We start from the raw sequence: 27,359 nt of genomic DNA, 5'->3' as shown, positions 1-27,359 counted from the left end.
CAAAGAAGACTAACACTAGTTATATTTCAACACTCACTCTTTTCTAGGGAGGTATTCATAATTGACAACAGGTACAAGGACAATACTTCCATTTGAAAAGTTCTCATAAGAAGAGTCGGATTGGTAACCCATCTGTTTAGCATCATATCATCCAACATTATCACATAGCAAGGCCTTGACTAACAACTCTATCTCTTCACAAGATCAGAGCACAATGCTGGCGAGACCAATGACTTATAGACACCATCATCATTGTCTCTCAAGGTACATACCCCACCCAGGTGTTCACAGAGTATGTCCTTCCAGGACTACTCTTATCTTGGATACACAGTCCTCAAGGAATATTGGTCCTTTTCGACAACTCTTATCTTGGATGCCCTACCTCATCCTCAAAGAGTATCAGATGCCCGATGCTTACCCAATCCTCCATTATTTCTTTCAAAAGTGAAGAAAGGAATGATGTGTCTATCTTTCCCTCTCAACTAGGGAAGATATACCCATTCCTATAAAGGAATGTACCCAAAGGAATGTACCCAAAGGAATGTACCCAAGCTCCCTCTTGTCCAGGGACTTGTCCAAGCACCCTCTTAACCAAGGACTTGCTTCCATCTTCTTTCTGCTCTAGGTGGAGATCATGGGACCATCAATTGCTAGTGGGACTCCTTTTGATGTCATGAAGTTCATCCTATTCATAATGGAGCCTTTATCAGTCGTAGGGCATCGACCATCCATCACTTTCCTTCACGAGTTACATCAGTCATATCATCCTTCTTTTCATCGAAAAGTGATCTTCTAGTCCACATCTGGCTTTTCTTCATACTGCTACCTCTTCCAAGTCATGTTTCCTTCACGATCTTCCATCGAATCACATGAGTGCTAGTTGTAGATAACACATACAACTCTCTTTCTATAGCCCTGTATCAATCCATCCAGATGTTGTTAAAAAAAGAATGAACATCAAATGAATGTTACCTTTTGCAATGGCCTTTCATCATGACATCTTGCTTTCCATATCAACATCCTGCACATTCATAAGCACATCTCCAAGACTTTCAATGTCAAGGCTCTCCTTTCTTTACAGACCTTATCAGGGTCTTCATGCCTTCTCTAAGGAGATGTCACAACTAATTCTTCTAGTCATCGGATGTTGATTTCCTCTACTATGTGACCATAGTTGCATCTTTCACGATCTCTTCTCTCTTTCTTCACATATTGCTCCCCAGGAACATCTATCCATAGTTCTTTCATCTTTGTCAACCACCTCATATTCCATATGAGGACATATGTTAATTTCATCTTTGTCAATATGTGAACCATGTCTTCATGCATCTTTCCAAAGGAAGAGATCCTTTATCATGCTCTCAAGGTAGAGCATTTACCCATGCTATCTGCAACTATATGATGACATGATGTAAACATATCTCTTTTCTTCTTTTGGTCATCTAGACTTCCTTTGGCAACTTCCTTGATTGAAAGTACTTCAACCATCTCAACATGCTGTATTCCTTTGTCATCATACCATCATCCTTCTAAACAATGGATCCCACACAAGGTGTAATGATCATCGAGACGCTTCTTCCAAGTAGAGGTGAACCTTCTAATGAAGATTCCAACAGAGGATCTAGATTATCCTCATTCAACAAATGCTCCTTTAATGATGATGATGTATGATGAATTCCTTCTATCATGCTAGATGACTTTCTTTTAATGCTTTTAATGAGGTTACCAAGAGCTACTTCTTTTATATGATGACAACTACATCCATGTAGACTTCTACTTCAACTATTCTTTCAAGCTTCTCTAATGATGTCATGAGCTCTTGCTTCAACGGTATGCTTCTATTATGATGCCATCTTTTCAATATGATGCATCCTGTCATAATTACAATGCTTGACTGCAATCTTTTAACCATAGTAGAGGTCTTTTCACCTTCTACTTCTCCTTGCTATGTACCAGGCATCCATAGTTCCATAGTTATATCATGAACCTATCATAGTGCCTGAGGATCCAAGGGTTCGTACAGTTCCCTCCTTCCATCATGCTTCTCAAAACAGAGGATCAACCCATCCATCTTCCTTTACTTCCTGTACCTGCAATATTCACTGACAAGTATCCCCAAGCAAAATATATAATAACAAGAGCATGATATCTATCTGACAATCTAAGGTTACCATGAGACTTAGAGGTTACACTCCTAGGGTTATTAACTGCCAACCCTAGATCAAGGGTTTACAGAAAACTTATCAGCCTTCTTGACATGAGCCCTAGATTGCATACAAACCTTAAGGGTTAGGGTTTCCATGAGGGAACAAGGTTATGGTTTCTATAAGACTAGATTGTTATTAGAGTCAGTGATTTCAACAACAAACCCTATACAATCAATCCACCCTACTACATGGTGGATCCTAAAAAATGTAACATAAATACCTCATGGTTACATACCTGTTGAGGCTTGCACTTTCAGATGCCATGGTTTCTTCAAGGTCATCATCAATTTGAGATATTTATCTTTTCCTGCTCCAACATACTCGATTTCTCAGACTGTTCTTCCTTAGAGTCCTCTCGTTGAGGTGTGACAAAAGTTGGTAGAGTCACTGATTTCTGTTACAATGACCTTTCAACTGCTATTTCTTCAGAGTTTATAGAGTTTATAGCCCTCTGCTAATCATTGATAGGTATAGTGTAGCAACATTAAAAAAGTCTTGCAGTGCTTGCCAACAATTTCTCAAAGTTATCTTATACTTATGATGTTATTGTCACAAGGATGTGACTTCACTTTCTGCCTGAAGCTTTCCTTTCAGATTGCTATACCCATACTCACAAATGCTATTAAGGAAGTGATCAAAGGTTCCTTTGCAATGAGTCGGCTTTATCAATTGATCAAGTTCTCATTGTGTGTGTGTATATATATATATATATGAGCTAGCCTTGTCATTGTAGAATGTACAGGACGTGGATCATAGATTGATCCTTCTTCCACAGGGCAACAAACCTCAAATGATGAAAATACTTTTATGATGGGCCTAGAGAGTTTCTACCTAACTCGATCTAGGACTTACTTTTGCGAATATTTGAGATATAGATACAGGTCAATCTTTGAAGGAGATATCAACTTTTTGATTTGACAATATCCTTAAAAAAAATTCAAACTTGACTTCCCACAGGTATGCTTCAGAATCTCAGATTCCTTCTTCACAATTTTGATTCCAAGATGCACAGGTGTAAATTTTGATTAGTGGGATATGCCACAAGGCACAGGTCTGTGAGACTTATCTTAGAGCTGAAGCTTGCGATCTATCTTTCCAGAATGCTCTAAATTCAGTCTAGATTTGCTCAGAAATGGAGAAGGGATCTCGGTCCACTTCTATGGTGATTATACTTCAGATTTAAGTCGTGTAATAAGCCTAGAACTTTGTGGATCCTTCCTTGAGTGCAACGGAAAGCCCAGTCTCTCAGATCTGAAGTGGTTACTGAAGTTTGACTTCTTATAATAGTGAAAGGCAATCCTTTTTCCTAATGCTTAGAGGCTCACTCTCCTTTGTTAGAAAATCAGTAAGGTAGAAATATTTTCTTTATATTGACAATTACTTGTGGTATTCTTATGTTTTTTTATGTTCCTCTTTTAACTTTAGTTCATCAAGCAATTACCAAAACAATAGCACAAAGATCACAAACACCAGATGTAGGCGGACAACTAGGGCAAAACCCTTATCTAGGGGAAAACCTAGTCAACAACTCTTCCTTAATAATTTCACTAGATAATCCAAGACTCTTGACCTAGACATAGACTTCCTCCACGCCAAGTTGTGTTAGGATATTCCGACACATAGGATATAGTTAAGTTCAACTTGGTCTAGTGTAGAGTTAGGTAAAGTGTGTTTCTTTACCGTTGTACATTTTGTAACTTACAATCCGATTGTCACGATATGTAGTGATCCGACGGTTCACTCTCTCCTCGGTATTACCGACACTTGATCCGTGGCTTGACACCCGATTGGTCCATGAGTTCTATTTAAAGCGCATGGAGGGTCATTGTTCGGGTAATCCGTGCATGAGAGAAGCTTATGTAAATTTTCATTCTTTGATTAATAAATTGCCTGTAGTACCCACGTTGGGACAGGCCGTGGACTGTTTCCCTCTTTGAGGGTTTTAACCACGTCAAAAATACTGGTGTATTGATCTGTGATCTGGTTGTGAGCGGTGTCCTTTTGGTATTCTTTCTGAGGAACTTACCCTGTAAATTCCTACATGGTATCAGAGCTATTTGAGGGCCGCGTCCGTTGGTGATCCAAATCTGAAGCCGGTAGAACTGCATGCGGCTGTCGTTTCCTAGATCTGCTGTTTCTGACTGCTTTCGGGCTGAGAGAACTGCTCTGTTGCGTTCGGAGCATCTGTTCCAGTGAGGAACCCCTTTCGTTTCACGCGAAAAGGTTTCCGGTAGCCCTAGCTGCGTCATTTTTCAGATCGGGAGGTATACAGTGTTTTTTTGCAGTTTACTGTTATTTTCTCTCTGCTTATTTCGGTTTCGGTTTATTTAGCCCTTTTTTTTAACTGGATCTATACCTTTCATTTCTGCGTATGCTCTTTGCCCTGCGACTCTGTGTGATCTGGGCAAATCAGAAACAGAAAGGAAGGATTTTTCTCATGCGTATGCTCTTTTCCCTGCACCTTAGTGTGATCTCGGAAAATCAGAAACTTTGAGAAAAATATTTAGTTTTTCGGCTAAAGCTAACTTTGAATTTTTTTTTTTAAATTTCTAGTTTTTTGGCTAAAGCTAACTTCGAGCCGCAAGGTTCGTTTTTCTTTGCATATTCGTGTTGGGATTTGTGTTTTGTGTTTTGTGTTTTGTAGGGAAAAAGAGTTTTTTCAAGGCAAGCACGCAAACCAAGGCCCCCCCCTTCTCTCTCTCTCTCAAAATTTTTTGTATAGATCAATTGGTTCAAAGCTATTTTAAGAGAGTAGAGGTCTTGGGTTCAAGTCTCCATTTTGTGGGGGCGGATTTTTTCATTCGCACACTTTGCCGGCAACGTCAACAATTTTTTTTCAAAAAGCCATAACTACTTCATCCGGAAGCCTTTTTCAGAGCCGTTTTTTTTAAAACCGCCTATTTTTTCGAGATCTATCCATTGGAACATTTACTTTCAGCATCTTCAGCTTCAGTTTTAAAAAAAAAATGGAAAGTCCATGCCAAGTCATTCTTGACAGCCCTAACTACTTCCAATGGGTAGCCTACATGGAAGATTTACTTAGAAGTAAAGGTCTCTTCAGAATAGCCACAGACCAAGAGAAGAAACCAAAAGATGAAGACAAGGCTGCAAAATGGGAAAATAGACAAGATCAAGCACGTGGTTTGATAGGGATGTCTATTTCTTCTGATCTTAGATTCCACATTGCAGAACTTGAGACTCCTCATGAAGCATTAGAAAAACTCGCTAAAGTTTTTGGGATTAAAAATGAAATTAGAGCCCATCAACTTGAAAATGAGTTGCTTACTTTGGATCCTAATAATTTTTCTTGCATTGAAGATTTCTTGTCCAAATTCAAGACCCTTAGATATCTCTTGGAAGGTGTTAAAGTTAAGAAAGAAGATGGTAACCTTATTTATTCCATCCTTACTAAGTTGGGACCTGCCTACTCTGTATTTGTTTCCACTTTCCATTCTACAAGGGAAGCTTTCATTTGTCAAGGAAAAGACTACAAGGCCCCTTCCTTTGACTCCTTTTGTGATTCCTTAATAAGAGAACAAGAAAAACTCTTACACCTTGGTCTTCTTAATCTTGGAAACTCTTCCACAAAAGCGTTAGCCGCCCAGCAGCAACCAAATTCAAAGAATCCTAAGAAGTCATATCCTCAAAAGAATGGTCCTAAACCAACTCAGCCTCAAAATGAAAGATCATTTCAGCAAAATGATAAGACCAATAAAAACAAATGGAAGAACACTGATAGACATTGTAACTTTTGTAATCGAGATGGCCACTTAGAATCTAAATGCTTTAAGAAGATGGAAGCCTTGGAAGCCGCAATGAAGAAACATAACATCCATGTGGAGCCTACTTCAACTTCAACTTCCGGAATGGCACTTTCTGCATGTCGTTGTCAATCATCTCAGTCTGGTTATGCATTAAATGTATCTTCTTCTTCTTCTCATTCTCATGAGTGGCTCATTGATTCTGGAGCCTCTTATCACATGGCCAAAAACCAAGCCATGTTTTCTTCTTTAAATGATTGTAACACCAAAAATATATATGTTGGTGATGATAGATCTCTTAATGTTGTAGGGACTGGAACTGTTCATCTAGACAATGGTAAGTTTAATGATGTATTATGTGTTCCAACCTTATCCTGCAACCTTCTATCTGTCTATCAGATAACTCATTCAGGTGAAGGTAAAATTGTTGAATTTTCACCTCATGATGTTGTAATCAAGGATCTAAAAGATCCTAAACAGATTCTAGCTACTGGTCTTGCTGATGATTCCACAAGGTTGTATAAGTTTCACAACTTTGGGTCATCAAATCTTCCCTCAGTATTTGTTGCTCATAATGATGAAGTGAGCAAACTTTGGCATGAGCGATTTGGTCACTTAAACTATCGCTCCCTTCAGCATCTATGTAAAGAAAATATGGTGACAGGTCTTCCTATGGTATCTTGCAGAGATGGTGTTTGTTCCGGATGTGTACTCGGAAAACATCATCGGGACAGTTTTGACAAACGTGCCTCTTGGCATGCCTCAGCCCCTTTACAGCTTGTGCACAGTGATTTATGTGGTCCTCTTCCTGTTGCTTCATTCTCTGGCTGCAAGTACTTCTTAACTTTCATTGATGATTTCTCCAGACGCACTTGGGTATACTTCTTAAAACTCAAGAGCGAAGTATTTAACACATTTTTGGCCTTCAAAGCCTTTGTTGAAAAACAATCTGGACATCAAATTCTTAAGCTAAGAACTGATAATGGTGGAGAATATGTTAAAAACACATTCATCAACTTTTGCACCGAAAATGGAATTCAAATGCAACATACTGTTCCATACACTCCACAACAAAATGGTGTAGCTGAAAGGAAAAATCGCACCTTAAAGGAAATGGCTAATTGTATGCTGCAATCTAAAGGACTCAGTCTTAGTTTTTGGGCCGAAGCAATTAATTGTGCAAATTATATAATCAATCACACTCCTACTAAGGTTCTAGAGAATATCACTCCAGAAGAAGCTTGGAGTTCCATTAAACCAGATGTAAGTCACTTTCGTGTGTTGGGAAGTGAAGCATGGGCCCATATTCCAGATGAAAAGCATAAAGCTTTAGAACCTAAGAGTGAGAAATGTACTTTTGTTGGATATTCTGAAGATGTAAAAGGTTATAGACTTATTCCATTTAAGTCCAAAAATGTTATCATTAGAAGAGATGTAAAATTTGATGAAAATAAATCGGCCTGCGAGCCTAGTCTGGCGGATGTGCCACCTCTTCCTATCTCTTCTACTTTTGAAAACATTTCTTCTTCAGATGATGAAAGTGAGGATGACAATCCTCCTCCACCTTCTCAGGATCCTCAACTTCCAAGATGGGTCCGTGCTACTCGGGATGCAGCGGGTGATCTTGCTGGTGATCCTATAGATCAGCGACGTACACGTTCTCAGTTTGAAAGAGCCTCTTCTTTACTGGCTCAAGCTCCAGTAAATCATGATCCTGACACTTTTGCAGAAGCTTCAGGCCATCCACATTGGGAAGCAGCTATGAATGAAGAATATCATTCATTGTTGGCAAATGATACATGGGATCTTGTTCCTCTACCAAAGGGACGCAAACTTGTTAGATGTAAATGGGTTTACAGAACCAAGTATGGACCAGATGGGAAAATTGATAAACATAAAGCTCGTCTTGTTGCTAAGGGCTTTTCACAGGTTGAAGGCATTGACTACACTGAAACCTTCTCCCCTGTTGCCAAAATGAACTCTATCCGCCTTGTTCTTTCCCTTGTTGCCTCTTTAAAATGGGAAGTCCATCAGATGGATGTTAAATCTGCCTTCTTGCATGGGGACTTGCAGGAAGAAATCTATATGGAACAACCCATTGGCTTCATACAAACAGACTCCAGCCTTGTTTGTCGACTTAAGAAATCCCTTTATGGTCTCAAGCAAGCTCCTCGGGCTTGGTATGCCAAAATGGATAGCTTTCTTTTAGAATCTGGCTTTTCTAGGTGTTATTCTGACAATACTGTCTACACCAAGAAAGTGGGCAACTCTCTTATCATCCTTGTTCTTTATGTTGATGATCTTATTCTTACTGGTAGTGATCCCAACCTTATAAACCATGTGAAGTCCAGCCTTAAAAAGAAATTTGAAATGACAGACTTAGGACACTTACACTATTTTCTCGGTCTTCAAGTCTTGCAATCCAAGGAGGGTATTTTCCTTTCCCAGTCCAAGTATGCTTGTGATATTCTTCGTCATTTTCACATGGAAGACTGTAAGCCAGCCCCTTCTCCCTTTCAGTCTGGAGTCAAACTTTCAGTCTCTTGTACTTCTCCTGAAGTTGATGCTACCTTATATCGTCAACTTGTAGGAAAACTCTTGTATTTAACCCATACTCGTCCTGATCTTTCCTTTGCTGTTGGCCTTGTTGCTCGTTTTATGCAAAACCCCCGTGAAAGTCATTGGAAAGCAGCCAAAAGAATACTTCGTTATGTTCGAGGTATAGTACAGTTTGGGATTCATTACAGTGCCAAAGCAGCTCCTCTATTAGTTGGTTTCACTGATTCTGATTGGGCTGGTGACCCTGATGATCGGAAGTCTACTGCCGGTTATGTCTTCACTCTTGGTTCAGGACCTATTACATGGGCTTGTAAGAAACAGGCTGCCATTTCTCTTTCGTCAGCAGAAGCAGAATATCGTGGTGCCGTGGAAGCTAGTAAGGAAGCCTTGTGGCTTCGTCAGATCCTATCAGAGTTTGGCTTTGAGCAACAGCATCCAACCACACTTTGGTGTGATAATCAAAGTGCCATTCAGCTATGCAAAGATCCAGTCCAGCATCAGCGCAGCAAACACATTGAACTACACATGCACTTCATCAGAAAGCTCATTCATGACCATGTTCTTGAAGTGCAATATTGTCGAACAGATGATCAGGTTGCAGACATCTTCACAAAGGCTCTCACAGAGGCGAAGTTCACTAAACTTCGATATATGCTTGGAGTTCAAGAAGTTGTCACTAAGGGGGGATAGGCTCTAGTGCCTCCTTCCTTCTCCTATTGTCTCATATTTGTAAATCCTTCAATCCTATCCCAAGTTGTTCTTAAGGGGGGATGTTAGGATATTCCGACACATAGGATATATTTAAGTTCAACTTGGTCTAGTGTAGAGTTAGGTATAGAGTTAGGTAAAGTGTGTTTCTTTATCGTTGTACATTTTGTAACTTACAATCCGACGGTCACGATATGTAGTGATCTGACGGTTCACTCTCTCCTCGGTATTACCGACACTTGATCCGTGGCTTGACACCCGATTGGTCCATGAGTTCTATTTAAAGCGCATGGAGGGTCATTGTTCGGGTAATCCGTGCATGAGAGAAGCTTATGTAAATTTTCATTCTTTGATTAATAAATTGCCTGTAGTACCCACGTTGGGACAGACCGTGGACTGTTTCCCTCTTTGAGGGTTTTAACCACGTCAAAAATACTGGTGTATTGATTTGTGATCTGGTTGTGAGCGGTGTCCTTTTGGTATTCTTTCTGAGGAACTTACCCTGTAAATTCCTACAAGTTGGCCCTCTCTTCCTTCTGTAGATGATAACCTTTTTAACAACAACTTTGACCTAGCAACAACAACTTCGACTTGGCAGCAACAATTTTCAACCTAGTAGCAGCAACTTCGACCCAGCAGTTACCCCAACAAATCTTCGATCCATTAGCTGCACTTCGACCCTCCAGTAGAGCACTAGAAAGTCCACACATGAGAGAGAGAGATGACCCAAAAACTTCGATCTTGATCCTTCCAGCACTTTTTCTTCTCCTCTTGGAATTTTAGACTTTTTTGCTTCCTTCTCTTGGATATTGAACTTGTGAGTGAGATTTCTCCAAATGAATTCGAACTGCCTGTATATATAGGCTTCTGGTGAGGTCAAATTACCCAGTTTGAGGCCGAGTTGGTGTGGAGGTGACAAATACCTTATTTGACTCAATAATATATCTTTTTACATGATTCAAAAGCCCAAGAAGGGTCTCCTTAAATGGACAATGACTCTAATGACTTAGAATAAATCCTATAAGTCCTCAATGGGGACTTTGACCTAAAGGCTAAAACATGATGGCCCAAGCATGAAACCCATGCTTTAATGAGTCATAATCATAATAATAATAATAATAATAATTTCTTTTTCATTCTTTTGATAAATACATTTCATTGTGACTCAAATACAATTTATGAAGACCAAACCTAGTTACATTTTTCAACACTCCCTCTTAACTAAGGAGGTATTCATACTTACATATACAAGTACATGGAAGATCTCAAAAGACATGAAGAGTTTATCCAATGAGTCTTTGGAAATTCCCAGTCAAGAAGCCATTGCGGGTATCCAAAATATGGAAAATGATAGGGCTGATTTGGAAGAAGAGGATCCCAAGAAGTGACGAAAATGGTGGCACATCACCATGGGAGATGTTTGGTTAGATGCGATGAGGGTAGAAGGAAGGCCAAGAAGAGGTCAAAAATCAGATGGCTAACATTTAGGACGTATATGAGCCTTAGGAATATGAAAAGGCCAAAGGAAGACCATAATGGGAAAAGGCCATGCAAGCTGAACAAGAGACTCTAATGAAAAATTAGACATGGGCTCTCAAAGGGATACCTCTAGTGAAAAATCCCATTGGCTGCAAATGGGTGTATAAAGTCAAGTGCAAATCCGGTGGGACACTTCACAAGCATAAGGGAAGATTGGTTGCAAAGCTCTTTGCACGAAAAGAAGGAATTGATTATGAAGAAACCTTTGCTTCCATAACAAAGATGAGCACAATTTGTTTAATTCTAGCCAGTGCAGCACAATTTGGTTGCAAACTATACCAGATTTCTGTGAAGAGTGCCTTCCTCAATGGAGATTAGGAGTAAGTATACATGTACCAGCCACAGGGTTTTCAGGTTCTAGGGAAAGAGCATTTGGTCTGCTGATTGAAGAAGTCTCTTTATGGCCTGTAGTAGGCAGCCAGAGCATGGTGGATTAAAACTGACAAATATTTGGGTGAATAAGGTTTCTAGCAGAGTCCTTCAGATCCCAACCTTTATGTCAAAAGCATTGGAGATGATGTCATTATGTTGGTTATATATGTAGGTGACATCATTATCACAGGTAGTGAGGTAGGGGAAATATCATTGGCAAAATCTAATTTATGTGCAAATTTTGAAATGATTGACTTAGGCCTTCTACATTATTGCTTAGTTGTAGAAATTTGGCAAACAGTTAAACATATTTTTGTTACAGGCAAAGTATGCCAAAAGTTTGTTAGGTAGGTTGAGGGTGGTAGATTGGAAAATATCATCTACATGTATAGAAAGAGCTGGAACTTTTAGCCAAGACTGATTCTAAGGCAGTTAATGAATTAGTCTATGTGCAACTTGGGGGGGGGGAAGCTTGATCTATCTTATGGCCACTAGACCTGACTTTGAGTTATGTAGTCAATTACATCTCTAGATTCATGACCGCATCAGAGGTAGAACATTGGATAGTAACAAAAAGAGGGGTAGTATATGTGAAAGGAACATTAGATATTAGCATTTTATGTGGCAGACACAAAGAACTTTGGTTATGTGGTTATTCAGTTTTAGATTGGGCAAGATTAGTGGATGACATGAAATCCACTTCAGGGTATGTTTTCAGGCTTGGTAATAGAGCAGTTACATGGACCTGTGAGAAGCAACATGTCTTTTCTTCGATTGAAGCAGAATATTGAAACTATTGGCACTGCTGCACCTCATAGATGCTTCTTCTACTTCTGCGCTTTCAGTCGAGCTACTATGACTTTGCATATAATTTGAAGCTGCTGGATGCACTATAGGATATGCTCATCACTGTTGATGGGAGAACATCTTCGGAGCAACAACAGTAGGTAAAACTAACAGCGGAATCTCAACAATGTGTTGGAAATAATACTGAGAGGGGGGGTGAATCAGTATTATCAGATCAATCAAACTTTTTCAATGCTCAGAAACATATACGCTACTTCAGTTAAGTGAACTAGCGTGTACACGCTACTGTGACTAAATAAAACAGCGTATAAGAAGAAAACTCATAATTTAGTTAGCTTATTCTTCAGTTAAGTTCATCAGGACATTATTCACCACATTAACAGTAAACAGGTGCAGTATAACAGAACAGATCAAAAGCCACACACATGAACACCAAGATATAAGGTGGAAACCCAATGTGGGTGAAAACCACCTGCTGCAAGTTGTCTCTATCTTTCTTTAATATGAAACTTCAGTTTACAATCTTTTGTACTGGTGCAGCCTTATACCAGTACGCAGGCTACAACCTGCAGAAGGCTACAACCTTCTCTCGTTCTCCAAACTTCCTTGGAAGGGAGCTCCAACCCCCTTTGCTCTTGTACTAGCCAAGATACTAGTACGTAGGTGCTGACCTACAATCTTCTTTCCTTCAGGTACCACCTTTCATACATTTTCAGACTGGATATTCCTGAAGCACAACATTACAATCTGAAGGCCACAATTCATTCACCTTTCACAACAGATCATTGAAGCATAAAACAACCAAACTTTGAATCACTGAACCACTGAACCCTGTCAATCACCAGTTACCAGAACACAGAACAGACTACAGAACTCTGCAATAACAGTCAGACCCAACTGTAAACCCAAAATCAAGCTTCAAAAGATATACGCTACTTCAATGAGCAAAACCCGCGTATACACGCGCTTTTACCGAAGCCAACCTGCGTACAGATCTAAAAATAAACTTTCTCAATTTGCAGCTGTACCAGACATCAGTTAGACCCAGAACATAACATTGCGACAGTATGCAGATCTAGAAATACGCATAATCAACCATATCATGATAGTGCATTTCAAACCATTAGATCCCGATCTATCCTTAGATCTAGTCTTCCATCAACCGATGTGATCTCTCCTTGGCTTAGATCAAGCAACCCAGAACCTGCATATCAGATCTCTTTCCTTTTCAGATATTCAAGCCTTTTCGAAAGATGATCTTGCCTAATGATCTTCTTCTCCTTATATAGCCTTAGGCCTTGCTCAATACCAAGAGCCAAAACCATAGAAATCCAAAACCATCAACTGCGAAACTAGAGATCTACACGACTGTCGAGGTACTTTGGTCCAAAGACATGGGCACAAGTACCGAGGACTAACTACCATGGACCAAAAGGAAACTTCCCGACATATACGCACTTTTCTGTTCATGCATCTGCGTGTATACGCGCCTTATTATATAGCTCTCCTGCGTATACGCGACTTAGTATGCATATCACCAGCGTGTATACGCAACTTGGACTTAATTAACCTGCGTATATGAGATTTCTCTTCATTCTGTAGACTGAACGGAGATCTGTCATCAAAGAGAGTTGCCATCAAGGACAACACCTGTATCATAGCGCCATACCTGAGCCAAAATGCCAACAATCTCCCCCTTTGGACTTGATGGCAACCTTCAGATCCTTAGAATCATTCTCCCCCTTTGTCATCAAGGGCAAAGGGCTGTGCTCCCCCTGAGAACATGTTGATACCTCTGCTTGGCTGTGCTGAAACATGCTCCCCCTGACTGTAGGCAAGATCTGCAAAAGATGTTCTTCAACAAGAACCAAGACTTATACACCATAAGGGACCTTCCTATCACCAAAAGACTCAATACATACATCCATACTCCCTACCAAGAGGGGACACATCAGAGACAATCAATTATATTACATCATTCATCCCAGGCATAGTGGGGAAACCAACATAGGCCGTTACATGACCTTGACATCATAAAAGAGATATGACATAGGGACAACAGATCTAGACCAAGACTTATGAAAGTCACCAGCAGCATCTGAGAAACATCTTTTTAGATCAGCAACCAGGATTTCTTTCTGAGCTCCTTCTCCTGAACCCAACAACCAAAACATCTGAATGCCAACAATGCTTTATGAGACTTTTAAGCTGCTCCCCCTGAACCTGTGCCTGCTGCACCCCCTGAAACTGTGCCTGAAGAATTCTGACATACCCATTGCTGTTCAGAACTCCAGAGATTGCCCTTGCTGTTCAGAACTTCATATACGCGTTTTCTCCTGCATGAAACTGCGTATGTACGCGGATATACTTTCTGCAACAAGCGTCCAACATACACGCGACTTCCTTTTCCGTAACCTGCGTATATACGCGGATAGCCCTTCCGTAACCTGCGTATACCAACTTTTCTGTAGAATAAACAAACTTCAACAGCAGGATGAAGCATCAACTACTCCCAGCTTTTGTCTGAGATATTCAAAAGTTTCCCTGGGCAGTGGTTTTGTGAGAATATCAGCAACTTGTTCCTTAGAAGGAACATACTCCAACTTGACCTTCTGCTCAAGCACTTGTTCCCGAAGAAAATGGTACTTGATTGGTATGTGCTTGGTCTTTGAGTGCATGACTGGATTCTTTGAAATGCTGATTGCACTTGTATTATCACATAAGATAGAGACGGGTGGAGTGCAAGTGATTTGAAAGTCCTGCAAGGTCTGCATCATCCAAAGAAGTTGTGTGCAACAAGATGCTGCAGCCACATATTCTGCTTCAGCTGTAGATAAGGCAATCGAACTCTGTTTCTTGCTGAACCAAGATACTAATCTGGAACCCATGAAGAAAGCACCACCACTTGTGCTTTTCCTATCATCCACACTTCCAGCCCAATCTGCATCTGTGTAAGCATGAAGAGTGAGATCTGTATTTCTAGGATACCATAAGCCATAGTTTTGGGTCCCTTGAAGATATTTGAAGATTCTTTTGACTGCCTGAAGATGAGTTTCCTTTGGGTTGGCTTGAAATCTTCCAACCATTCCTACTGCATGTGTAATATCTGGTTGAGTACCTGTCAAATAAAGCAAACTCCCAATCATGGATCTATAAGTGGGTTGGTGAACTGCTGCTGATTCATCATTTGCACTGAGGCTGCATCCTGTAACCATGGGTGTACATACTGGCTTTGACTCTTCCATGCCATACTTCTTCAAGATCTGCTTGAGGTATTTGGTTTGAGACAAGAAGATACCTCCTTCATTTTGTTGGATTTGCAATCCAAGAAAATATGTCAATTCTCCAAGAAGTGACATTTCGAATTCTTTCTGCATAACCAAGGCAAAGTTTTGACTCATAGTCTCTTCATTGCTGCCAAAAATAATATCATCTACATAAACAACAAGAATTAGCAATTTGTTATTTTCAACTTTTATATAGAGATTGCTATCTGCTGATCCTTTTGAAAAGCCTTGTTGGTGAAGATATTTGTCCAACCGATAGTACCAAGCCCTTGGAGCTTGTTTGAGTCCATAGAGTGCCTTTTTCAATCTGCATACAAGGTTTGGATCATTCCCAAGAATGAAGCCATCTGGCTGCTCAATATATACTTCTTCTTCTAAGTCTCCATTCAGGAAGGCTGATTTCACGTCCATTTGAAATACCTTGAAGTTTTGAAAGCTTGAGAGAGCAAGGAACATTCGGATGGCCTCAAGTCTTGCCACAGGAGCAAAGGTCTCTTCAAAATCTATTCCTTCTTGCTGTGCATACCCTTTACAAACAAGTCTGGCCTTGTTTCTAATTACTTCTCCATTTTCATTTAATTTATTCTTGAAGACCCATTTTGTTCCTATTACATTCTTATCTTTTGGTCTAGGAACTAATTCCCAAGTGTTGTTCTTTTCGATTTGCTCAAGTTCTTCATCCATTGCTTTGACCCAACATTCGTCTTTGCATGCCTCTTTCACATTTTGTGGTTCAGTGGAGGAGAGTAATGCCAAGTAGCTTGAAGCTTCTGCAAGTGTCCTTCTTGTTTGTACTCCTGCTTCTTTCTGCCCCACAATCTGAGTTTCTGGATGATTCTTTTGAACATATCTGGATGGAGTCTTCTCTTCTATTCTTGTCTGCTCCTCTGGTTCTTCTTGAGATTCTTCTTCTTCTTGAGGTTCTTCTTCTTCATCATTTCGCCTTTGAAAGTAACCTTCATCTTCTTCAATGTCTTCATGATGAACTTGCCTAGGAATATATCCCTTCTCATCAACCACTATATCAATACTGTCAACAATTCTGCCAAGTCTTTTATTGTAGCACTTGTATGCTTTGCTATGTGGAGAATAACCAAGAAGAATGCCTTCATCTGCTCTTGGTTCAAGTTTGCCAAGTTGCTCATCAGTATTCTTAATATAACATTTGCTCCCAAAGATTTTGAAGTGCTTCACGGAAGGAGTTTTACCACTCCAAAGCTCATGAGGTGTTTGAGTGCTGTTTACTCGGACATTTGTTTTGTTAAGAATAATAACAGCAGCATGTGCAGCTTCACCCCAGAAGGTTGCAGGAGTACCTGATTCATCGAGCATAGCACGAGCCATTTGTTGGATAGTTCTGTTCATTCTTTCCACAACCCCATTTTGCTGAGGAGTTCTAGTTGTAGAGAATTCTCTTCTTATCCCATGTTCGTCACAGAAATCGAAAAATTCATTTGAGGTGAACTCCCCACCTCTGTCAGATCTGAGGCACTTAATTTTGTGTCCTGATTCATTTTCAACCAATGCTTTGAAGGATTTGAATTTTTCGAATGCTTCATCTTTGTGCTTCATAAGCCCTAACCAAACAAACCTTGAGAAATCATCAATGAATAATATCAGATATTCTTCTCCTCGAGGTGTCCTTTTCCTAAATGGACCACATACATCTGTATGGACTAGCTCAAGAGGCAAGCTAGCTGATCCTTCCTTCTCTGGAAAGTTAGTTCTGGTTTGCTTTCCAAACTGACAAGATTTGCATATGGTGTTGTCTGGAATTTTGATATCTGGAAGATCGCGAACTGCCTGATATTTGCATGCTTTCCTTATTTGTGAGAAGCTTAGATGTCCCAACCTTCGATGCCATAACCAGTGCTCTTCATCCTTGCTAAGATAGCATTGTTGTTGTCCTTCTTCAAATATGTACAGATTATTTGGAGTTCTTTTGCCTTCGAGAACTGTTTTACCTGTATCAAGATCACGAACAAGACATCCATTCGATCTAAAAATAACCTCGGTTTTTTGATCACACATCTGGCTGACACTTAGTAGATTATGCTTCAATCCATCAACATATAAAACATTTCCAGCCTTGACCTTTTCTTTCAAAGGAGCAATACCTTTTCCTTTTATAGTTGCAGGAGTATCATTTCCAAAAGAAACTTTCTTTCCCTTTTCTAAAGTAGAATAAGATTCAAGTTTTTCTTTATCACCTGTCTTATGTTTCGAACATCCACTGTCAATGTACCATAGATTTTCCTGTCCTTCTGCATAAAATGCTATCCCACATCTTTCTGTTTGAGGTTCCTTTATTCTCCATGTTTTGGTGCTCGTGGCTTGTTCCTTTTTCTCCTGAAACCTGCTCCTGCATTCAGAGTCTTTATGACCAAAATTATTGCAAATAGAACATTCAACTTCATTTTCAAGAACCGAAAAGTTGTTATAGGTTCTTTTTGTAATCCCTGTCATACTTCTTTGTTTTTGAGCTTCCCTAGTCATGATTGTTTTATATGCAACACATTGAGCTGCTTTGTGACCAAAGTTATGGCAAGAAAAGCATTGTCCATTGAAGAAGCTTCTGCGGTTATTGAATCTACCAGCCAACTGATTGTAATTTCTATTTTCATCTATTCTTGAGCCAAACTGAGAAGATTTTACCTGTGGTTGGTTGTAGCTTTTGTTCACCCTTAAGAAGGATTGTCCCTGATAGTTTCTGTTTGTAATTCGTCCCTGCTTTACCTGATTATCTTCATTGTTCTTCTGCTCATTTCTTCTTGCTGCATCAAGATAACTTTTTGAGGTGGATGCTTGAGAGGTTTCTCCATTATAGCCCAAACCTGTCTTGTTTAGAGGAGACCGCTGCACATTGATAATCTCATCCAAAGTTTCAGATCCTTTGACAAACTTAAGATTAATAGCTTTTGTTTTCTCAATTTCTTTTCTGAGACCAACAATTTCACCTTCTAGTTTTTCAAGATGTTTTTCCTTTTCATCAATTTGAAATTGCAAAGTATCAATGATCACATTCTTTTCTTCTATGCATCTCTTGAGTCTAGTAATTTCATTATAGAGATTATCCACATCTACAGCATCCTCATAATCATCATCTTCAAATGCCATTAACAGCTTATATTTATTACCTTGTTCATCTTCATCACTGTTTGATAAGCCATCACTATCTTCATGGGTGTAGTAGCTTTTCTTATTTGCACTTTGTTTCTTGTTCCATCTAGCAGGTTCTTTTCCTTTATCCTTATAAGGACATTTTGCAGCATAATGACCTACTCTTCCACAAGCAAAGCATTTGAAAGGTAGCTTACCTCTGAACCTTCCAGAACCCCTTTGAAGATTTCTGACAAAATTTGATTCTTCTTCCTCTTCTTCTGGAACATGGCTTGCTTCATAGTAATCTTCTTTTCCTGATGCCTTAAAAGCAGCTTCCCTTCTGTCTGATGGACCTCCCTTTCTCATTTCATAAGCAGTTAGAATTCCATGTAGCTGAGACATAGTGAGAACACGGAGATTTTCTTTTTCTTCTATTGCAGATACTTTAGATTCAAACTTGGGGGATAATGATCTTAGAATCTTTTGAACTACTATAGTCTCTTTTATTTCTTCACCCAAATTTTTCATACAATTAACAATCTCATCTACCCGAAGAAAATAATTAGCCACACTTTCATCATTATACATCTTGAGAGTCTCATATTGAATCCTGAGAGTTTGAAGTTTAGCTTGCTTTACCTGTTCATCTCCTTCATAGCTAGTGATCATTTTGTCCCATATCTCTTTTGCTGATTTGAAGTGCATGACCTTCATGAATTCTGTTTGGGATATACTTCCTAATAGAGTACTGACTGCTTTTGCATTTGTTTCATACTGCTTTTTCTCAGCTGGATCTGTAGGAGTAGCTGAAGGAAAAGCATAGCCTGTTTCTACAATGTTCCAAACTTCTGTACCAAGAGATTGAAGATATGCAGTAACTCTTACCTTCCAATAATTGAAATTTGTCCCATCAAAAATCGGTGGCCTGATTGATGCTTCTTTCTCGTAGTTGCTCATGATGAATGATCTACCTTCAAGCGATCAAGCTTCTCTGAAGGACCTGCTCTGATACCAATTGTTGGAAATAATACTGAGAGGGGGGGTGAATCAGTATTATCAGATCAATCAAACTTTTTCAATGCTCAGAAACATATACGCTACTTCAGTTAAGTGAACCAGCGTGTACACGCTACTGTGACTAAATAAAACAGCGTATAAGAAGAAAACTCATAATTTAGTTAGCTTATTCTTCAGTTAAGTTCATCAGGACATTATTCACCACATTAACAGTAAACAGGTGCAGTATAACAGAACAGATCAAAAGCCACACACATGAACACCAAGATATAAGGTGGAAACCCAATGTGGGTGAAAACCACCTGCTGCAAGTTGTCTCTATCTTTCTTTAATATGAAACTTCAGTTTACAATCTTTTGTACTGGTGCAGCCTTATACCAGTACGCAGGCTACAACCTGCAGAAGGCTACAACCTTCTCTCGTTCTCCAAACTTCCTTGGAAGGGAGCTCCAACCCCCTTTGCTCTTGTACTAGCCAAGATACTAGTACGTAGGTGCTGACCTACAATCTTCTTTCCTTCAGGTACCACCTTTCATACATTTTCAGACTGGATATTCCTGAAGCACAACATTACAATCTGAAGGCCACAATTCATTCACCTTTCACAACAGATCATTGAAGCATAAAACAACCAAACTTTGAATCACTGAACCACTGAACCCTGTCAATCACCAGTTACCAGAACACAGAACAGACTACAGAACTCTGCAATAACAGTCAGACCCAACTGTAAACCCAAAATCAAGCTTCAAAAGATATACGCTACTTCAATGAGCAAAACCCGCGTATACACGCGCTTTTACCGAAGCCAACCTGCGTACAGATCTAAAAATAAACTTTCTCAATTTGCAGCTGTACCAGACATCAGTTAGACCCAGAACATAACATTGCGACAGTATGCAGATCTAGAAATACGCATAATCAACCATATCATGATAGTGCATTTCAAACCATTAGATCCCGATCTATCCTTAGATCTAGTCTTCCATCAACCGATGTGATCTCTCCTTGGCTTAGATCAAGCAACCCAGAACCTGCATATCAGATCTCTTTCCTTTTCAGATATTCAAGCCTTTTCGAAAGATGATCTTGCCTAATGATCTTCTTCTCCTTATATAGCCTTAGGCCTTGCTCAATACCAAGAGCCAAAACCATAGAAATCCAAAACCATCAACTGCGAAACTAGAGATCTACACGACTGTCGAGGTACTTTGGTCCAAAGACATGGGCACAAGTACCGAGGACTAACTACCATGGACCAAAAGGAAACTTCCCGACATATACGCACTTTTCTGTTCATGCATCTGCGTGTATACGCGCCTTATTATATAGCTCTCCTGCGTATACGCGACTTAGTATGCATATCACCAGCGTGTATACGCAACTTGGACTTAATTAACCTGCGTATATGAGATTTCTCTTCATTCTGTAGACTGAACGGAGATCTGTCATCAAAGAGAGTTGCCATCAAGGACAACACCTGTATCATAGCGCCATACCTGAGCCAAAATGCCAACACAATGCGTAGTGGCTTTACATATGGTTACACCTTGTTAGCTTACAGGGGTCAATATCCCAATCTACTAGTTAAGGTGATGTAAATTTTGTAAAATTCTAAGTGTTATGTGTTAGCTAACTTTTATATGAATGTGGAATCATCCAAAAAATATCCATGATCCTCTCAATTGTTCAAGAAAAACCAATGCATAAAGATATATTCGGCTATGTTACCGGATCCACGGGGTCTTGATGCTGGATCCGCGTTTCGGATACGTATCCACCCAGATCCACGTAGGATCCGCCACGTAAACAGATCCTTCAAGCCTGGAAACAGATCCCATGCTATTGAAACGGATCCTGTGTCAACTAGCTCTCACACGCCAAATCCCAAGCAAATAACTTTAGAGATTTTGGTTTTTTTTTAAATATTCTATTTAGATTTTTAGTTAGATCACTTATTAGTAATTTGTATGTTGTATAGTTGTATAAGTTATTAAATACCTATAGGTTGTATAGCACATGATAATGCTACTAGGAAAGGTTTGACACATCAAAATGTTAATTTTCAATTTTTGATAATGCTAACAAGAAAGCTTTAAGACAATACATAGATAATAATATATAGTGTACAGAGAATGGCTGTGTCATTAATAATTTAATTAGATCAATCCCATCCAACTCTAGGTGAAGATTCCTCTTAGAACAATATGATACATAGACTATAGCATGTTCTCAAACAATGTACAATATTCATTTACCACTGTAACTAGATGGGAATTTTTAGATTTTAAGCCAAATGTCAAGGAAGATGACAGGTTGATTAAGATGTAGAGTTGAAATATTCAATTGATGAGCATATAGAGCCATTTTTTGACATGTAGTTAGACCTACTGTACATCATCATATCAATAGAGTGATCATTGATAGGACACTCAATTTTGTATTAACAGTTATCCTTTTTGTATACAGCATGGTGCGTCATGATTTCAATCTTCGGATTTATGAATTAACTAGTGATTTAGTTCTAATGTTGTCATTCATGAATGGTTTTGATTTTTAACTTTGAATATGTTTTTTAAAATTACAAAAAAAAGGATTGGTGTATTCTGTATACATGGCATTTCCCCACTATATCCAGATCCCGACTTTTCAAAAATCTGGTGGATCCGTATCCATTTCTGTTTCCTGGTAACTTAGATATTTGGTGGTTAGAATCCACAAATACTAACATATACGTTTGTTTTTAAGGTTTTTTAAAGACATTGCATGGCGGTTTTTTTGAATTGTTTTGTCGAATACATTTAGTTTGGTAGGAGATTTTTTCTTGAGATATAACACGTTACAACCTTGGATACCATGTTGAAATTGAGATACAATTACATAATGGCATTATATTTTTACTTACATACAATATTCTTAAGGCTAAATATGATAATATATGGAGATATATTCTCGATTTACTCTTGTGCTTTGCCGATGATGTTTATGTCACTTGCAACTGTGTTTTTATACTTACTAATTGACAATAATTACACCAGTTCCACACATAGCAAGTGAAATGTAAGGTGTCATTTTGGAATTTTTCATCTGATTTCTTCGTTCAACATCAATAGGGATTGTATATTTCTGGACAAAATATACTAGTTTTTCTATATTAACCATTCAAATCTCCTCCTTGCAGCTTTTGGTTATCGAGAGGTAAGGCAGTTTACTACAAGTTTATGACTTGGACATATGGATGGGTAGGTTTCTATTCAAACTTGGCAATGGTCAACTCTTCATGGACACAATCTCATATTGAAAAGCTATGGAACATACCTCAACGAATTAGGAGAGTGTACCCTCCCTGCAATACGCTCTCTCTCCAGGTGCCTTCAATCATTTCACGTGAATTCATTTCTATAATGTGCCTTTTCTTAAGTATGCAGTAACATACATTTATAGTTATCTAACGAGGACTAGTTGTACTCTCTAGTCCCATTGACCTGTTTCTTGGTCATTTGTTGGACATTAATGAAACATTTGTCTTATCTTATTTAACAATCAGTGTGTTGGGCCAGCAGCATGTTAGTGGTGTTGTAGGAATGTACCGGCAGCTATTGTCTATCTCATATTAGTTTGTCCCAGATAAAATGAGATGATGGGAATGTCTAACAGAGTTAGCCCACAGTAGTAGTCCAAGTCATAAAGGCTATTCGTTTCATGGAGTTTGGCAAGAGTTCATATGTAATGGATGACCTGCTAATGCTCTAGGGTACTTGTGTAAAACATACCTTTCAATAAGTATGCAGTAAGTTAGTAACATACATTTATAGTTTGGTTGTACAGTCTTAATGTGCAAGAATGAATAGATAGGTAGCTGGGGACAATTGATAATTTCATTTGTGATTAGTGTTTGTATTTTGGCATGGACTTGTGGTGGAATGTAAATGTGAATTTGTCATGAGTTTTCTTATGTTATCCATTTTACTGCTTTTTGATTCCCTAAGAAATATGATTTTTAAAATATAATAGATTAGGTCTGCCCAATTGCATTTGGTTCATTGGGCAGCATGCCTCATTTGTCACAGAGAATATGGCTCTCTTTCTCATGGTCTGTATTTTGTTACTAAATCCAATATTTAACTATTAAAAGCATGTCTGCAAAATGATTCCTATTAAACGATGTGCAGCCAATAGTTCTATTGTTTGAGCTAAACACTGCTTTCCCCATGTAAACATTAAATGAAATTTAAATATATGACATAAAATGGCTCTTAAAGACTATATGCTGCTGTAACTTTTCTCTATTCTGTAAACAAATATATTTTCTATTTTGTTGGCATTATTCAGAAGAGGCAAAGAACCTGCCTCCTTGGGGTTAGTAGGAACCAATGTTGCAAACACCGCGATCGGGATTAAATTGGCGAGGGGAAAAAATCAGAAAAATCGGGAAAAAATCGGCAAATAGAAAAATATTCATTTTTTTCCAACTTTTTTAATATCTAAAGCATCTACAACATAAAATAAATGCATTGACACATAAATATGATAAAAGAACTAATATATAAGATGTGTAATATCTTTTCTAGTGCTACATCACACATAACAGTGGATCATGTCTTGAATAGTAAGTCTTGAGTCCCAACCCAGCCTCAAAATATCAACAAAAAATATAATAATGTATCTCATATCATGAGTCATAATGTCATATACAATTAAATGAACCAAATAACTAATACTACTGATTTCCTCTGCCCTTCTTGCAAGAAAATGCAATAGCTTTCGCTCTAGATGTAGATGGCCGTGGAGTTGGTAGTGGACTCTGCTTTGATTTAAAACCTGAAGAACTAGGAGCTACAAGAGGTAGACCACGTGCTCTACTGGTGATAGGGTTAGCTTGGGTAGTTAGTGTCACCTCTCTTGTTGCTCCTGCTCCTGCTCCTCTACCCCCTCCACTACCTCCTACTCTAACCAATCAGTGGCCGACTCCATGAGAGGCCTCTCGGCTTCAACCCTCCATGCAACAGTGGTGTCAATCCCATCCAATGAGATGGCCTCCACATCAGGTGTCCTCTCAAGTTGCCTCACCCACAATCGAAGATTGTAGTAGACGTAGACCATGTCATTAATTCGTTGGGATTCCAACCTGTAAAAGGGTCATAAATAAATAATTTATAAATAAAAAAATAATAATTATAAAAAAATATTATTTAATGAATTCAAAAAATTAATTGGAAATTTGGAATATTTTAAGTTTTAACCTGTTGCGCTTCTTGGTGTGTATTTTTTCAAATACACTCCAATTGCGCTCGCATCCTGAGGAGTTACATGTTTGGTTGAGCACTCAAATGGCAAGCCTTTGCAAATTGGGTACTCTGCCACTATAGCTTCTCCACCATGCATCTACAACAAATAAGATAAACATAAGAAAAAAAATGAAATTTGAAAGTTGAAGCAAAGTATGAAGTTATGAACTTGAAGAGACAATGAAATTTGAAACAAACTAAAACATACCTGTGATTTTAGTCTTCTTATCAACCACAACCATGTCAAAGCTAAATGTGCCACCTTCCATCCTGTATATCTCCATTTCTTTGGAGATTTCTGCACGTTCTGCTGGAGATGGCACCATCCTCTGAACACAAGTGAAGAATCCATCCATGACCTCAACATCAAATAAGAAACCACAGGAGTAAGCAAATGCGGGGTTCAGGTAGATCCCTGCAGCATGAATGGGACAATGGAGTGTATTGTTATATCGTTCATCAATCACTTCCCATAGGAGGAGTTGTTTCTGAAATCCCTCATCCCCCTTATCATCTTAGTAGGTCCAAATGGATTCTTTGGCCCTATCCATGGGCTCATACAAGTAATCCATTGCGGGCTTGTCTCCATCAACTAATCGAAGAACCTTTACCAACGGTTCAGTAATGCTGCACACCTTTTGCACTCCCGTTGAAAAGCTTTCCTGGTATGTCTTGTCGCACAGATTGTCCAGGCAACACGACAACACCCAGACCGGGGGCTGTCACCCTGATCCCCGATCCCTCCGTTTAAGCCGTCTCTCGAGGCTAAGGGGGGTAGACCCTATGGGATAAAGGAAGACCAACTGTGGACCAGTTGGGTTGGGAGACGCAGCAAGGCAATTTAGCACCTGATTGATTTTAGAAATTAATGTTCCAGTGCCTTAAGCAGTTAATGATTAAATGATTATTTATCAAATGTTGTAGAAATATGAACCCTGCAAAACAATCATTTATTATCAAATAACCCAAACAAAGATTAATTTTACCAAATGCGAGATAATCAATAAATGCACAAGGCCTTAACAATATTCCAACAATTAAAATTCAAAAGATTAAACGCTTTAATTAACCATGCAATTTTAAATGCTAATCAGTTACCACTTTCATATAGCTCATCTTCAAATAAACATTTAAGCATGTTTAACTATAAAAATGATAAATATTAATCTCGCATCAAAATTTTAGCCTTAGCGGAAAAGATACACCCAAATTGTAAATATGATCAATCCTTGAGCCAAGACTAAATCTGACAAAATATTTCAAAATTTATTTATTTATTTATTTGTAATGGTTAAAATCAAAATCATAAAATAAAATTCTAAAATGAGAACAAACTAAAAAAAAACTTTTTATGATTTTTATATAATTTATTTATTTATTTTTTTATTCAAAATTTAAATAAAACAAAACTAAAATTAAACTATAACTAAAGACTATAAGCTAAATAAAAATTAAAACGTGATCTAATATATGCAAAAAGTGAAATTTATAAAATCTAAAAACTAAACTAACACCTAACAAAATATGAATGCTAACTTAATACAATTCAAAACCTAAAAATCGAATTTTCTTTTATGGTTTTATTGCCTACGCATATGAAAAACCCCAACCCATCATAAAAAATCGAATTTTATAATGCGTGACCCCAAATCTTATCTACGTTGTATCGTTTCAACATTTTTGTGTTGTGCGTGGGCGTGTGCAAGTCCGCGAAAGGAGAAAGGAAGAGCAGGATGGAGGTTGTTGTTGCGTGGAAGAGTCGCAAGGGAAGAGCTGCATTTGACAGATTGCAGCGGATAGGAGAGGGCTTCACGCAGGGAAAGGCAGCTATGTAATGCATAGAAGGAAAGGACGCTGAGAGAGCTGCGTGGAGGGTGGCAGTGAAAGGTTTCAATTGAGGAGCGAAATGCGTGGGTAGTGGCAGTGGATTGCAGGTGAAGTCGATGAACAGAGCGTGGAAAGATCGCAGGCCTGGCAGCGTGGACAACGTTTGGAGCAACGTATGGACAAAGCGAGGTGGATGCAGATCGATGATAGCGATGAGCAGCGTGAATGCTGAGAAGTGTGGAGAGCAGAGTTGCTTGAGGGAGAGAAAAGCTAGCGAGTGGGCAGCTGCAAGAAAAATTTGCAGATGATAATGTGCAAGCAGAAACCTGTGCGTAGATAAGCTTGACAGAAATAAGGGAGACAGCTGAAAGATGGCAGCAATCCAGGAGCTTCACTCAGCCTCCCTAAAAAAAAATTTTCGAAATTTTTCCCTGGAAATGAAACCCCAGCAAACAGATAGCTTGGACAGACCCTCGACTTTCTTCAGAAAAATTGAAAACTCGTTGAAGATTATCCCTGCAAAATGATGCTGAGGCTAGATCTTACCCTCCAGGGCCTAGATCTGGCTTCAGGACAAGATTATATCCTCAGCTCCAAAACCTGTCACAGCAAAAGCAAAAATACCCAGAAATAATATATGCAAGGATTAAAACTAAAACCCTACAGATCAATTACAATATTTACAGATTTACGACTCTAAACAGCCAGATTTGTCAATAATCCACAATAATATTTTCAGAATTTCAGATTTACTATGAGATACTTCAGAAAACCTCTCACGCATTCAAAAGATAAACTTAAATGATAAACCTAGGATCAAAACTGGTTGGGCTCTTCAAGAAAATGCTTTTCGGGAGTTGGCTGGTTCAGCTGAGAACTTCCCCA

At 38.8% G+C, this 27,359-nt stretch overlaps 1 protein-coding gene across 1 annotated transcript in view; it reads left to right on the top strand.

The window, feature by feature from the left end:
- Positions 1–27,359, top strand: part of LEW3 (UDP-Glycosyltransferase superfamily protein) — a 167,230-nt gene that overhangs the window by 37,869 nt on the left and 102,002 nt on the right. Inside the window, exon 3 of the mRNA XM_089419204.1 lies at positions 22,541–22,727. Coding sequence (XP_089275330.1) covers positions 22,541–22,727 — 187 coding nt within the window. The remainder of the gene's footprint in view (positions 1–22,540; positions 22,728–27,359) is intronic.

This window comes from Pinus tabuliformis, chromosome 4_1 (assembly GCF_031772625.1).
Source record: "Pinus tabuliformis cultivar Carrire ecotype Pingquan chromosome 4_1, CPIR1, whole genome shotgun sequence".
Classification (NCBI taxonomy): Eukaryota; Viridiplantae; Streptophyta; class Pinopsida; order Pinales; family Pinaceae; genus Pinus; species Pinus tabuliformis.
This window is presented reverse-complemented; position numbering and strand designations above follow the sequence as displayed.